Source organism: Fukomys damarensis, unplaced genomic scaffold (genome assembly GCF_012274545.1).
Source record: "Fukomys damarensis isolate Sample0158 unplaced genomic scaffold, DMR_v1.0_HiC HiC_scaffold_2, whole genome shotgun sequence".
Lineage (NCBI taxonomy): Eukaryota > Metazoa > Chordata > Mammalia > Rodentia > Bathyergidae > Fukomys > Fukomys damarensis.
Genome location: NW_022900914.1, coordinates 55,391,297 through 55,406,027, shown reverse-complemented (window position 1 = coordinate 55,406,027; position 14,731 = coordinate 55,391,297). Strand labels below are relative to the sequence as shown.

General features: G+C 37.3%; 1 protein-coding gene across 4 annotated transcripts in view; it reads right to left on the bottom strand.

The window, feature by feature from the left end:
- The window catches only part of Ctnna2 (catenin alpha 2), a 1,075,894-nt gene that overhangs the window by 80,366 nt on the left and 980,797 nt on the right, over positions 1-14,731 (bottom strand). For all 4 annotated transcript variants that reach the window (XM_033765089.1, XM_033765087.1, XM_033765091.1 and 1 more), the window contains one exon: positions 13,949-14,149. In XM_033765089.1, coding sequence (XP_033620980.1) covers positions 13,949-14,149 — 201 coding nt within the window. The remainder of the gene's footprint in view (positions 1-13,948; positions 14,150-14,731) is intronic.

Below are 14,731 nucleotides of genomic sequence, written 5' to 3'. Positions count from 1 at the left end.
ATTCTATGATCAAATGCTTAATAGTCTACCTTAGTAAATATCCTCAGAGAGCTGATTTACATTGCACTTACTTCCCACACCTTACCCCCATGAGCACATCTCTATGTGCTTGAAAACCTTTGCGAGTTTAGAGGGGTGAAGTAGGTGCACTGGTGTGCTGTATCTGTGCAATGTTATCCCGAAGAAAAAATGGTCAGGAACAGCAATGGGTGACAGGCGATCTTGCTTCAGTTACCTATTGACCTGACTCTATTCAGGGAAGAGAGAGAAAAACTAAAACCTGAAAGGAGCATTTTCATGAGGCTGCTCTGAGGAAGGGGCTCTGAAGAGAGGTTTCAGAGAAGATGGAAATAAGGCCCTTTTGGGAAGACATTGGAAGAGAAATAGCATCAGGTTTAAAAAAATAGTGGGGGGAAAGAGGTAAAAACTTTTTCTGTGCTCTGATCATTAGCACCCTCAAGGCGCACCTGTACACAGCTGGTCAGTGAGACTGCTCTGTAACCAACACGGCTTTGGTCTTCACATTGTTGCTCTCTTTCCTGGTTAAATTTTATCTTGTTTTGCTTTTTTTCAGAGGGCTAAGTCAGGAAAACAAACATTTATAGAAGAAAATTATCTATCTTGGCAGAACCAAAGGTACTAGTTTAACTATGAATTCTTCTAACATTGTGGTAGTATCTGAAAAATTAAATGCCCCAATAGTAATACTAAGAAAAGGTTTCAGATTACTTCAAATGTGACATTGTTCTGCTTCTCACTAATTGAGATAAAACATAGCTTTGCCTTTGAGATTCACACATTACACATCAACAGAAGTTTTGATATTGGATTATATAAATAGAAGTTTCTTCCTACTTTCTCAATTGCATCAAAAAAAATAGGCAGCTTTACCATTATTTATCAGAAATGCTGAATTGCTCTTAATAGCTTGTCCTGAACAAGTGATCAAAGTTGGGAATAAACTTTTAAACTCTAGCTATACTTTTGTATGCACACTGCAAACTAGGCCACAAAAAGATGACATTCCAGGAGAAACGAAATCAGAGTTTAGTATGCATATAAAAACCAAGGTCGTGTGTTTCTAGTATTGATCGAGATCCTAAACCATAAATGAGGAAGTTTTCTTCTGAGCAACTTCAGAGGTAAGGTTTCAGAACACAGTGTGAGTCAGTTAAATGAATGAGAAACTCTGCTAAGGTGCAAAAAGGACTGCTGACAACCATAAGGGGAAAATCCAAGGTTAATCAGAGATAGTAGGGAGGAACAGCCAGCCAACCCCATTGCCTGTGATCAACCGTCTAAAAAGCTGTGTTTTCACCTTCAACATTTCAGTGTTTCCCTACAATGCATAGGGAAATGTAACACCTCTTTAACAAGATACAAACACAAATAAGCATCTGACCTTATTTACATTTTGTCTCTTTCTATCGCCAACTATTTCTACATATATTTAAATGTTCCAGTAGCATTGAATTATGACTGTATCTCCAAACGTGATATGCAAACAAAACATTTCATCCCAACATATCCATAAATAACTTATTCTGTCACACTGAAATATACTTCCTTCTCTTTGATCACATGAAGGACGAGTATTAATCTTCAATTTCCAAGGTCTGAATAAATCGCTATCATGAAGCCTTCCTTAATCGCTAGATACCACAAATCAGACAATTTTTAAAATAATTTATAGCATCCTAATTATGAACACACCATTGAAGACTTGGAACACTGAGATTGTTCTCTGGCATTTCTGTAAGTTAACTTCTTTGCATATGAGTCAGTTTTAGAGAGAGCCCATATATTCCTCTTTCTTTTCATTTTAAGCCCTTGTGATGCTCTGGCTTAGAGAGTTTAGTTGAGAAGAGAAAAAATGAGAAGTAAAAGAATGAGATAAAAAGAAGAGTCAATTCACCACTGAACACTCCAGGGACAAAATGAGTAGAATCATCTCACTTTCTCCCTTTTTCAAGCCATCTTTCCATATTGGTTCAGTAATTGTATTAGTTTCATAAGTCATTAAGCAAATTATTAGTGGACATTCTAGGTTTAGTCTCTGGGGATCTTTCAGAAATCCGAGCTTCAAATCATTGAATCATTTTAGGACTAAGCATCTTTGGCAGGAACTTCAACACTGAACCAAGGGAAAGATTCATGATTCTATTCTCCACTGGAAAATATATCAGGACTGGAATGGAACTGTGGCTCAGGAATTAGTACAGTACTCTTCCCCCTTTGCAGTAATTAAGTCTTTCAGCAGTTGGAATTAGGTAAAGTATTAGGTGTTATCAGAGTAAATGGGGCCAGACATAATTAATCTGAGGAGACTGAGATGATTCCAGTATCCCAAACACCAGTGATGGCAAACCTTTTAGAGACCAAGTGCTCAAACTGCAATCTAAAACCCACTTACTTATCTCAAAGTGTCAACACTGCAATTAAACCTAAATAGTGAGGTTTTAGTTTAGAAAAACAACTGTTATCCAATGGTCAGCTGTTGGGGCAATTTGGCTCCTGAGTCAATAGAGAGGACTTTGCACCCCCACTGTGGTACTTGTGCCATAAGTTCTCCATCACTGTCCTAAACCAACGAATGGTTATTTGATATTGTTTCTACAGATGAAGCAAACTTTCTCCAAAATAGCTTTTACCCAGTACTGCTGAGGAATAATTCAGGAAGCCTCTAGTACTAGAGGAGAGGTGAAGAAACAGTAACTAAGAGTATGCTATAAACCACTAGGGCCTAAATTTGCCCAAAGGGATGTCTGAATGGCATTTATAAGGTGCTAGATGGGTCTTAATGTTTCAGCATATCCATGGAGCAAAATCAGTTGTAAAGAGTCTGAGCATGAAGCTCTAAGTCACAGTCCTTGTAGAAATAGGAGCTGTTCCAACATGATTCTGTGACACACCTGTACATTTCAAAAACAAAGAAAGACAACCTATAAAGGCTTGCCATCATTCTATATTGGTTTAGAAATTTTAGTAAATATTGTCGTTCTCATGAGTTAAGTTATTAGAAGACCTTAAAGGTTTTCTCACTTCTTCACAAATAGATCTTTCAAAATCTTGAGTTCATAACCTTTTTAGGGATGCTTAGTTTCACCTGCTGGACATGAAGTGATCAAATAGATGTATAAGTCTGCCTCTTGCATATTGTTTCATTTTTCTATGTAATTACAGAATCATGTCCTCCACTAGATGTAGATATACCTTCTCTACAAGATATAAGGCTGTTTAAGTCCTGTTGAGGCCAGAAGTTCCTGCACTGCCCAAACCTTTCACTGTGACCCTGAATTTGTACACCCTAATCCTCGTTACGCCTTTCATTGCTGCTAGTTATATATCTCCTCTTCAGATCCACAGATTAACATTTGAGCTTTACAGCTAAGGAAATTCCATTTTTTTCTAGTGATGTCATTACTTTTTATTCCTTCCTTTTGACATGTACATTGTGATCTCTGAATTATGTAACAGCTTCCTATCTTATTTCTCTATATAATTTCCTTACTCTGTCTTTCCTCTTCTACTTCAACTCACACCTCCAAGCACCTTGAGCCAATCTTAGCCTTTTCTTCCCCATTATCCAGCTCTGCTATTTTTTTGTCCTCTCTTGGTCACTACTGTGTATGTCTATTTTGATTCACTGGATCTTTTGTGTTCTGGAAACCACTGCACAAGGAAATCAGCCCATTGTTCCAGACACCAAACATGTGCCTGTGTAGTCCACATTGTCATATTTGTCCACACATCCTAATATTCTTTCCTAATTATGCTACTCATTATCATCATTGTGTCTCCTGCATGTGTGTGTGTGTGTATGTGTGTGTGTGTGTGTGTGTGTGTGTGTGTGTGTGTGTGTTTGTGTGTTGGGGATTGAACTCAGAACCTTGTGCCTGCAAAGCAGGTGGAAGCACCACTGAGCTAAATCCCTGGCTCCTGTGTTTCCCATCTTTAACATCTTTAAATCCATATGGGAGGTAAGGCAAGTTTTGCAAAGTCCCAGAGGAGCTCTCTTTCCTGGTATAGATGTCTTTATGTAATTTTCTCAACAGAATATGGGCTGGGAATAATGATTCCTTTCTAACCAATAGGATATGACAAAGGATGACAAGGGCCTTCTGTGAAAAAGATATAAAATGAGTTGGGTTTCAATCTTGTTTGATCCTTTTAGCTCTTTTGATGGTTTATTGTAATTAAAGCCAATTAGCATATAGTGAACTGCTCTAGGGAAAATTCCATTTGGCAAGTAACAGAGAGGGTGCTGGTGAACTCCCAGGAAAGAACTGGAACCCCCAGGAAAGAACAAGAGTTCAACAACAAATGAAGTGAGGCCTTCCACAGCACATGAGTGTCTGGAAGTGAAGCTTTCACCAGATGATCTTTTAAACACCCATATCTCTCACCAATATCTTGACTACACTCTGGGTGGAGGTCTTTCACTAAGCCATTCTAATATGCCTGGTCCACAGAAACAGAAATAATAAATGGAATGTTAAGATGATAAATTTGGGGGTGATTTATTACATAGAACTAGATAACTAGTACAATATTATTTGCCAGAAATGAATATTATCAGTAAAGATATCTAGCACGATACAATAAAACTTCTTATCGTTTGTAGCAGCAATGCTAGGTCTATGCTTTTGGTGTTTCATTCCAAAAAGTCTTGACATTTGATTTTTCACAAATTATTTAACAAATCTGAGCTGCAGTTTGCCTTGTGTAAGACAGAAACAATGACAGCTAGCTGCTTTTCAGGTTTCACATAAAGTTTAGAAATAATATGTTCAAAAAATTTATTACCAGTTGGGTTTGCTGGCAAGCGCCTATAGTCCCAGTTACTTGGGAAGCTGAAGCAGGAAGATAATTTGAATGCAGAAATTTTAGACCAGTCTCAGCAACAAAGCAAGACCAATTAAAAAACAAAACACCTATTTGATAGCAAATCTACATAGGGCTTTAGGCATCAGGAATGGAGTACCAAATAATATAGACATGGTTCCACATTTGGGGCACTGAAAAAACCCTAGGACATATGTAAGAAGATTACAATGGCGCCCAGAACATAAAAGATTCCAAATAAATAGTTCTTGTATTCATCTTCACACTACAACTCTCTGCATCTACCCATCCACACACTTCTTTGATTAAAGCATACAAATTTGCCTAGGATCCTTTGGATGGGACTTGTTGGTTCAATTGTAGGGACTCACCACCAAAAACGCAGGCCTTCTGAGGTACAATGAACTAAACTGAAGATAACACAGGAATATCCACAACTCAGGAAGTTGGGACAACTTAGCTTTAATACTGAATTTGCCCTTCTCTCCCTTCCTCTGGACCATGTCATTGTGGTGACAGTGTTGTACTTTTAATAAGGTATATTCTATGCAATCTAACTGAGAACAAGATTGGATAAATTCACTCCCATAACTGTTCTTTTAATATTAATTGTCAAAAAAGGCCACTGTTAAACACTGTGCTCCATTCTGACTTCACTGATGAATGATGAAAGAGAATCTTTAAAAGTAAGGACTTTAAAGAAAAAGTAGTTTCAATAGGAGACTGGATATAGAAAATGTGTTTTGTTTTTAAATACAAAATGGAGTACTACTCAGCCATAAAGAATAAGAAACTAGAGACATTTGTAGCTAAATGGATGTGCATTGAGGTGATATTCTTAAATGAAATAAATAAGATGCATATGTGTAAATATCAGTTTTTCTTTTGTGAGAAACTGAAAGTATAAATAAGGATGAAAAGGTATAATAATGTGAAATAGAAAAGGTGAAGAGGGGAAGAGGAAATGGGAGGGGTAGGGAAAAAGAAAGATGGGAATGGAATTAATATGAGAAAAAGAAAAATGGAAACAAAGTCTTTGTAGATAGGGAGGGGTGCAGGTGTTGAAAGGAGGTCAAGGGAATGGTGAAAAAATCAGAACCAAGATGGATTACGTAAAGGTGCAAATTTCCAATGATGAATGTCACTACATTATATGCCTTAAATGTACCAAAAAATAATTAATTTTAAAAAAAGGTAGTTTACAAAATTTTTAAAAATTCAAACCCAGTTTGTCCTCCCAGCTTACTCTAATTTTCCTGAGACTACTCCCCTTTCACCTCAAACTTGTATCACTTCAATTATGTAATAGATAGAATTGATAAATTCAAATCTTGAGTAAAGTATGTTTGAATGCTTTTAAAATGTTTCAGAGGCAGCATAGAAATAAAATGTACACTTTCTTTAAATTTAAATATGCCTCTGTCTACACCAATGATGTTCTGACTTTCACTGTGTTCTTTCTTGATAATGCATCCCTGGAATGAGCACTGGACTTCGAAAGCAAGGGCAAAAGTAGCCCAGCTTTATCTGCTCCTTCTTTCCTCATGACTACTATGGACTAAAACTGCCTCTCCAGGTCACAGTAAAGGCCACCCAGCCAGTGCTGGTTCTTTTTTCACTTGTGTTCTTATCCTCGAGCTTTCTTCTGTCAGCATCAGTCATCTGTTCTCTCCATGGGAGTTCCTACAAGCTGCCATTTTCATAAACTCATGTTTGAAAAATTATAATGTGCATCTCAAACATCAAAATCAAATTTAAGTTCCAGAAGGCCATACATAACCCATGAGTTGAATTGTTTGATAAAAGATGAAAAAGGGCTGCCTGGAAGGAAGGGGGAAAGCAACTCTAAATTCCATTCATGGTAACTACCCTAAGAGAATCAGGGAGCATACATCTGCTCTTGTCTAGACACAAATTCCTTTCCCCAAGGAAAGAAACTGCTTGCTTGGAAGGTTTTCTTACAGTTTAAAATAAGCATTTCAAAAATAATCACAAATGGTTTTTAAGTTAGGAGGAAAGGGTGGCATATTTAATTCTGTAGCTTGAGGAATGAATAAAGAATTGAGTATGATGCCTTATTTAGCTCAGTGTTTGTCAAAACCTAGCTTGATAAATACAGTTTAATTTGGCATCAGTGAGTTTTAAATACTTAGATTGCATTAAGATGTAGTAAAACACTTGCTAAGAATTTCTTGCACATGGTTCAAAAGATTCCAATTTTGATCATAGGTACATAATTTTTTTTAAATGATAAAATCTCTCAAAATAAAGAACCATGTCATTATGTGTTTCATTTATACTGAAAAATATTTTTGAGCTTCAACTGTAATCAATGCTGGAGGAAATGAAGATGTGCTCTTAGATCTCAAGGGGTTAAAATGCAATGAAAACTCAATATACATACACAGGTAGAAAGACACGCAGAAGACAAATGGATTACAGGAAAATATGCATATGTATTAATATGGGTAATAAATAAATGGGCAAATACAGAATTTAAAATAGGGAAATATGTGGCACGATCCAAATGACTGGCAAGTAAAGAGATCAGTGGAAGCAAAGAAGTGGGATTGGCTGGTGTGGTTATAGAGAGGACTTCACCTTCAAGGAAGAAATTTGCTAACATTAGAGGATAGGTAAAGTAGAGAAAGGTAAACCAGGAAGGCATAACATTCGGGGTCATTTTGTCCATCAGTTAACTCTGGTCCTTCAGCTAGGTGCAGAGCTCCCCATGCTTCCTTATGAACAGTAGTTCTGGAGAACTCCACTGATATATTCTACACTCACTTCAAAGTAAGATGTCGTCAGCAGAGCCTTCCCTGATTCAGGTATCTATCACCCATATGGCATCTTTCTCTCTGTACAGAATTTAGGTGATAGGGTCAAACTACTGCCTGTTTGCACACAATTAAGACATCCTGGCCACTCATTCCGGTGGACAACAGTACTGACCCTGCAAGTCAAAACATGTTGCTCTACTGCCACTATCACTGCTGCTTGTGATTGGTGCTGATACTCTTGAAATGACTAAGCATCACCATGTCCATTGGGGTTCCCAGGATTGTAAACCCATGCTGTGATTCAGGCATATTTGGAGGTTCCTGTCCTTTTGGTTTTCTGGGACAAATGGTCACCACCATAAAAGTGTTCTCTGTTCTGCTATGTTGCCTCCCATTTATAACACATAAATGTGTAATTGTGAACATTCCTACAGCCACACTACTTCATCTCCACTTCTATGTCACTATCAGGCTAAAAATCTTCTCTCCAAGATCTGTTTCTTGGGTGATATGTCAGCCCCTATTTTAAGTGAGTTATGCACGTTCCTCTCTCATGGTGCAGATCTGCGCTGTACATGCAGAATCTGTGTGCCTTCATCACATTGCCCTCAGAGGGAGAACCAAATGTAGGGAATGGTAGTTTGTATCAGTAGTAAATGTGTTCCAAGCCAGAAACCTTACATTTGCTTTCAGGCTAACATAAATAAAAATAGGCACAAAAAACTGCGATATGTATAGTATATAGGTATCAGTCACACAAATTGAAACAGCCACGTGCGGTGGCACACACTATGGGAGGCTGAGGCCGAAGGATTGCAATTTTGAGCCCAGCCTAGGCAACTCAGTAAAACTGTCTTAAAATAAATAAATAAATTAATTAATTAAATAAAATATACTGTGAATGTAGCTAAGTACAAAAACCCTGGGTGCAATCCCCAGTGGGAGAGTGAGTGAGGGAGGGGGAGAGGGAGAGGGAGAGGAAGAGAGAGAGGAAGTATACATTGCCTATTTAAGTACTATTAAGTGGCTGAATTTTCCTTCCCATTCTTTGTTTTATTTCTACATTTCCACTGTCATGAATATCAAAGCTATCAACAAGTAAGACATTCCCTACACATCACCATCATTTTAACCTTTCAGAGAGAAATAAAATACTTTGCACTACTAGTAAGTATTACATTAAAATACATTTAAAATATATTAGGATAGCTAGGCTGAGCAAGCTCAGTCACTACAGTTTCTGAGGAAATTCATTACTTTCGTAATCTAATTTCAAGGTCAGTCATGGAGAAGTGACTTCAGCTGTAATAGCCCTTCCTATCTAGAATACCTAATATTTTTGTCTTCCCAATGAGCTGCCCATACCACCTCCTTTTGATATTCCTATTGTTTCCCTGCCTGTTCTCCCCTCCTCCAATAATCCCAGCCACAGGAATAAGGTAAATTGCCCAAATCTCCCCAATCTTCATAAAATGCCATCCCACTGAACAAGTCTGAATAAAGGGAGCACATCTCAAAAGCGGATCCAAGTGTTTTCCTTTTATATGTAGATTCTGTTTGTCTCAGAATCTTGCTCTTTGAGTCTGATGCTGCTTATGGATATGTTCTGTACTGGGGGTCGGGGAGTGAGCTATCCTAATACTTTCGTATGATTTAATCAATGTGCATACATGAAATGTCAGGTATATGATGACAATACCATCCAGGCTGTGGATACATACAGGAACACCTCCCTAGTTATGAGCAGGCCTTTTACGCTATACTAAGTGTCAAAAGAGAGAATTCTGTTGTCTCTGAGACTTGAGTTAGTTGGTTTTTTTTTTTTTTTTCTTTGAGTTAGACATTAATGGATAGATAAGTTCAATAAACACATGTTGAGGAGGAGGAGGAAATGGAGAACATACAGGGAGGAAAGTGGGAGCAGCATGGACGTGTTTTGCCAGCAGAATAATGAGGTCCCAATCCAGATGGATTCTACAGAGAGTTTCTACAGAGGGTTCACCGTGCCAGTGACTGTCCTGTTGAGTGCAGTCACAGGGGAAGCCAGGAGCAGTGCCGCACATATTCTCAGATCGTGACACTGACCACCCCGTAATGATAAAACATCAGATAATACAGGAGAAAACTGAGTCCCAGAGGAAGTAACTAATTAGGTCAAGATTAAAATTTGCTTGTAGCAGTCAAGTGATTGAGTTCTCTTTTCTGTCCTGTATTTGCTGTACTGCACCAAACTGCCCAAATTTGTCAGTACTATTTACATCTGCTGGTCACCTTACGTTTTCTATGCAACACATTTAAAAGATATAGGGCCGGGGATTTAGCTCAGCGGTTCAGTGGCCTGCCTTTCAATCCCCAGTACCAAAAAACAAAAGTTCTAGAGCATGGAAGTAAAAATTATACCATCTCTTTAGTCTATGTATTCTCCAAAATGATAAAATTTTATTATCTTCATCCAGAGTTATCAATAACATAGAATTCTCATTTTAAAACATTTTCTAAATTATTTCTTCTTGTCCTGGCCCATTGTCCACTTTGAAGAAGAAACATCTGGCCGAATCTCAAGGCTTTCTCTATCCATTCCCACTGCCAGTAACTTGCATCAGTTATCAAATGTACAGAAATGACATTTCAATATAATCCATTCAGTGACAGGTTCCTCTCTGTGTATCTAAATATGATATCACTGAAAGTACTTCTGCCCTCTCAGTCTCCTGCAGCAACCTGTAATTTGCTATAATTCAGGTTTTATTGAAGGTCCTATCAAATACTCTGTGTAAGTTTTAATGGGTCTGCTGTAGATTCATTTCACTGTGTTTTTCGTCAACCTAGATTAGTTTCATAAGATGTAGGTCATTTTTTTTACATAATGCCCTACAATTTTATATACTAGTAATTCATTAAAGTATTTTTCTAAATTTAAGTCAGCATTTTTATCAACATGAAAAAACACTTAAGTCAAACATTATTTTTCCTGGGAGGGAAGATAATTCAAGGAAAATAAAAGTACAGATGACTGGATCAGTTTTTGGGTACCTGTCACTTTCACAGAGCTCAGCACAGGCAGCTAGTTGGAAAAGTAGACATCTCCATGGGTGTTATTTTGCCTACCCTAAACCCCCAAGATTATCTAGAGAAATTTTTGGTTAACAGAATTTGGGATGAAAGAGGAGATGGTACAAGCATTAAGTAGGTGAAGTCCATGGATGCTAGTAAGCACGATGTAAAGCACAAGACAGTCCCAGGAGCCAAACTTCAAGAAAGAATTGCTCAGGCCAAATGGTACAGAAGTGTTAAAATTTCTCACTGAGCATCTTAGATCTAACAACTGATTAAAAAGCAAACAAAAATAAAAAGAAACAATAGAATCTACTAGGTGTGATAGGCAGAAAACACAAAAAGTTGACATGACGATATGTTTTTTTCTTCATATTTTCTTTGTCACTTTTCTCTTTTTGCCCCTATTTCTCTATTATTTCTTCATAATAAAATGTACTCTCAGGACAAATTTTATACATTCATAGAAAAGTAACTGACAATGTGGCTCTAATAATTTTTTAAAATACAAAACATTAGCCCAAAGGTAGAAATTTGGTCATTAGTAATATGCATGCATTAGTAATATTTTGAGGCTATATGTCTATATACTGATATGACAACTAACTTATTTCAGAAAATATCTATAATAAAAAAGACCTTGTACAACCATAATCGTAGCAGCAATCCTGTGGTCTTCCCCCAACTCAATGTGTGCTGTCTATATAAGAACAATCCCCAGCAGTTTAATTAGCAGTCCGTTAATAGCTAACATTTTTTGCTCCTATAAACAATATATTGTTCCTGTTTAAGAAACAGAATAGCAACTGGAGACAGAGGCAAAAACTCTGCATCTGTATCTTATCTAGTTCTCAGCCCATTAAAGTCCACTTTTCCTCACCATGAATTTCTACAATTTCCCTTACAGCTTTGCATAAGCTACCTGTTTCAGTCTCTCCTACTTGGTAACTTTCCTAGTTACTTTTAATACATCCTGAAAATACAATCCAAAGTCTTGTCCATGTATTCTATTAAATTAGGAATTAGATGTGGACATTAAAATAAGGAAGGGTCTTTAGGGAAGTTTCCAGAATGCTGCATCCCTACAAGGGAGACTTGGGATGAGAATTATAAATGGTTTGACATGAATAAGTAAGCTAAATTTTGATTAGGAACAATATTCTAGAGAGGGTGGCTCTGTTTCATTGATTATTTTTTAAAATAAAAGATAAACCAGAAAGTGATTTATATTTGTAAACTTTGGATGCAAAGTATGTTAAAATTCCAATCAACTAAGCCCTTGCCTTTAAGTACATTTATATCTAAAGGTCACAACTCCTATTATTAAAGCAGTCCAAGAGATAAGAAGGAAGAAATATTAAAATATCCTGAGTATTATTGCTTGAGTATTCTGTTTTTATTTTTACTTGTATGCAGTACATAATGATCAGATTCATCATAGGGGATTTGTACTCATGCACAACACATCTTAATTCTTTTTTTTCTTTTTATCCCTTTCCCCTATCCCATCCTCTCCTCCCTATTTACAAAATTTTCCTGAATATTCTGTGGACATAGTCGTACGTAAATTGGCTATATGGTGTTTATCTTTTCATCTACCATATTTGTTTCCATCAGTCATGACCAGGCGAGAGTTGAGTCCCATTTCCATGACTTCTACCCTTCTCTAATACTTCTTATCCAAGGTCAGCTTCAAAAAAGTGCTATGGCACGCTAGACCATGTGAAACAAGAGACTTTGTAAGCGAATAGAGCTGAGAAGACAACAGATGAGAACTATAGGAATGCGAGACAGTCTTCTACTAAAGGAAAAAAATATCCTTAAAATTCTTGCTTCCACTTCTCCCAAGTGAGGAAAGATATGTATGGCTTGCTTTGTATTGCTCTACTGAAGCAAAGGGCAACACAATTTGAAAGAAAATCATGCTAAATCTCAGCTAATTAAAATGCAGATATAACATCATTATCATTGTTATTTTTAATTCTAAGTCTGTTAGGGCTCTCAAGAGCAATAATCAGGATGTACTCTTTTTACTATATGATACTACAGTCTTCTCTTTCTTCTTATATTTCAGGCCAATGCCTACATTTACAAGTTGTTTTCTCTTTGCCTTTTCTAGGCTAACAAATATCTACAGAAATCTTTGTAAGTAATTTTTCCTTGTGGAAGGAAACATATTTCTACTAACTTATGATGTAGAACGTGGAACACTGCTCTGTGCGATCTTTCAGAGATACCTATTTTTAAAATGGCTAGTAGTACCAGTACCCAAAGTCCACACGCAAATTGATAAGGGTCACATTGAGGACTGAGGAAAAAGACTCTTCTCTGCACACAAAAGGTCCAATTCATTGCTACTTCCCAACTCCGATAACGGAGTTAAAGTCTCTCTTCTTTTTTTTGCCTTCAACTTGTCCTTCTTCCCCTGAATGTTCTTTTTATTCTCACCTTGACAGAAATATAAACAAATAATAAGGCATGAGGGATTTATGACCAAGGGACATTGGTCAAGAGCAAAACCTACAGATAAATAAATAAATGAATAGGCTAGTGGAGACAACCTACAAAGCTGTGCAGAGTTAGTGCTAACTCGGTGGAAGTATTTTTTCTATCGCAATTCACTTGACAGCCAAAAAGGCTCCCATGAGTAACTAGGATTTATAGAAGTCCCTGGAGGAGGAGATGTAAGACACTCCTAAAAGAAAGAGGAATTGCTGAAAGTCTAACCCTTTCCAAACATCTACCATGTCCTTTCTCTGAGTACTTGATACCCATGTGCTCCCTAAAGCCTTCATGCTTCCCACTAACTATCCAGGCTACTTCAAGCTCATATCTTCTCAAGCACAGATGTAGAAATGGTCATCAAGGTCAACATTACAACCTCTAATCCCATATGCACTATTTTATAGCTTTGTGGTCTCATTCCTGTCTCCTAGAAGATACCTGTCTCCAAGCCTCTATTTTCCCATCTTTAGTTGGAAATAAATAATACAAACGTTTTGTCTGCTCCATAAAGTTCTTGTGAGAATCAGGTGAGATTATATATGAAAACTATAAGGTACTCATAAAAAGTGATGAAAGTGTTATTCTCCTAAAGTTATTCATTTCAAACCCAAGAAACAAAGTGAGCCCTCACGTACGCCACCCATTCCATAATATGTGCAATTTAGCAGCATAAAGGCCCACAGAAAACAATGAAACTGATTTATGCAGATAAAGAAATTAACCATGGCATTAACATTTTGGTGAGATCTAGTATCCAAGCTTACCTGTCTCAGAAAGCAATTTTGTAGCTTCCAGCACTTTTTCAGTGTAAACTCCAGCTTCATAGTTCTCCATTTCAGCATTGATGATGTGTATGACCCGAGCCGCCCGGCCCCTGATGGCTCCCGCAGTACGGTCTAGGGTATCCACATCCCCTTCTTGGAGAGCAATCACACATTTGTTCACATCCTCCAAAATGTGATTTTCTGTGGACAGGACATATACACATGTATACGACTTTACATCACTGAGAACTTAATAGCCAGTTCATTTGAGAAATTCTATGATTCCTCTCCTTGCACCTTTCAATACATGCCTGCTAACACTGAAATGGTATAATTATAGAAGTAGTTGTAAAGGTTGAGCACCATCCAGAGGGCTTGTAGCATCACACAGACTTCTGGGTGCTACTTCTAGAGGTTCTGAATCAGCAGCTCTGGGCTGGGGACCTAAGGAATTTAGTTTCTTTGAAGTTTCTACATGTTTCTGATTTAGGGCCCAAATTGACAATTACAGAAATGAAGAACATGTCTTCTTTTATTTCAAAGTTCTAGACTTATTGCCCAAGACAGCCTTTTAGGAGGTGCTGTGCCAGCTAACATGGAGTAATCTGGCCTAATAGAATTATTACTACACATAAACAGTGTTGAAAGTTTGGGTGCATGTTTGTGTCTTTATTAAGAAAATATTTAAGGGACAACGAGAAAACAAATATCACCCTGTCTTTTAAAGACATAGACATAGACACAGAAGGTACATGCAATGATAAAGTTGATGAGGCCAACACA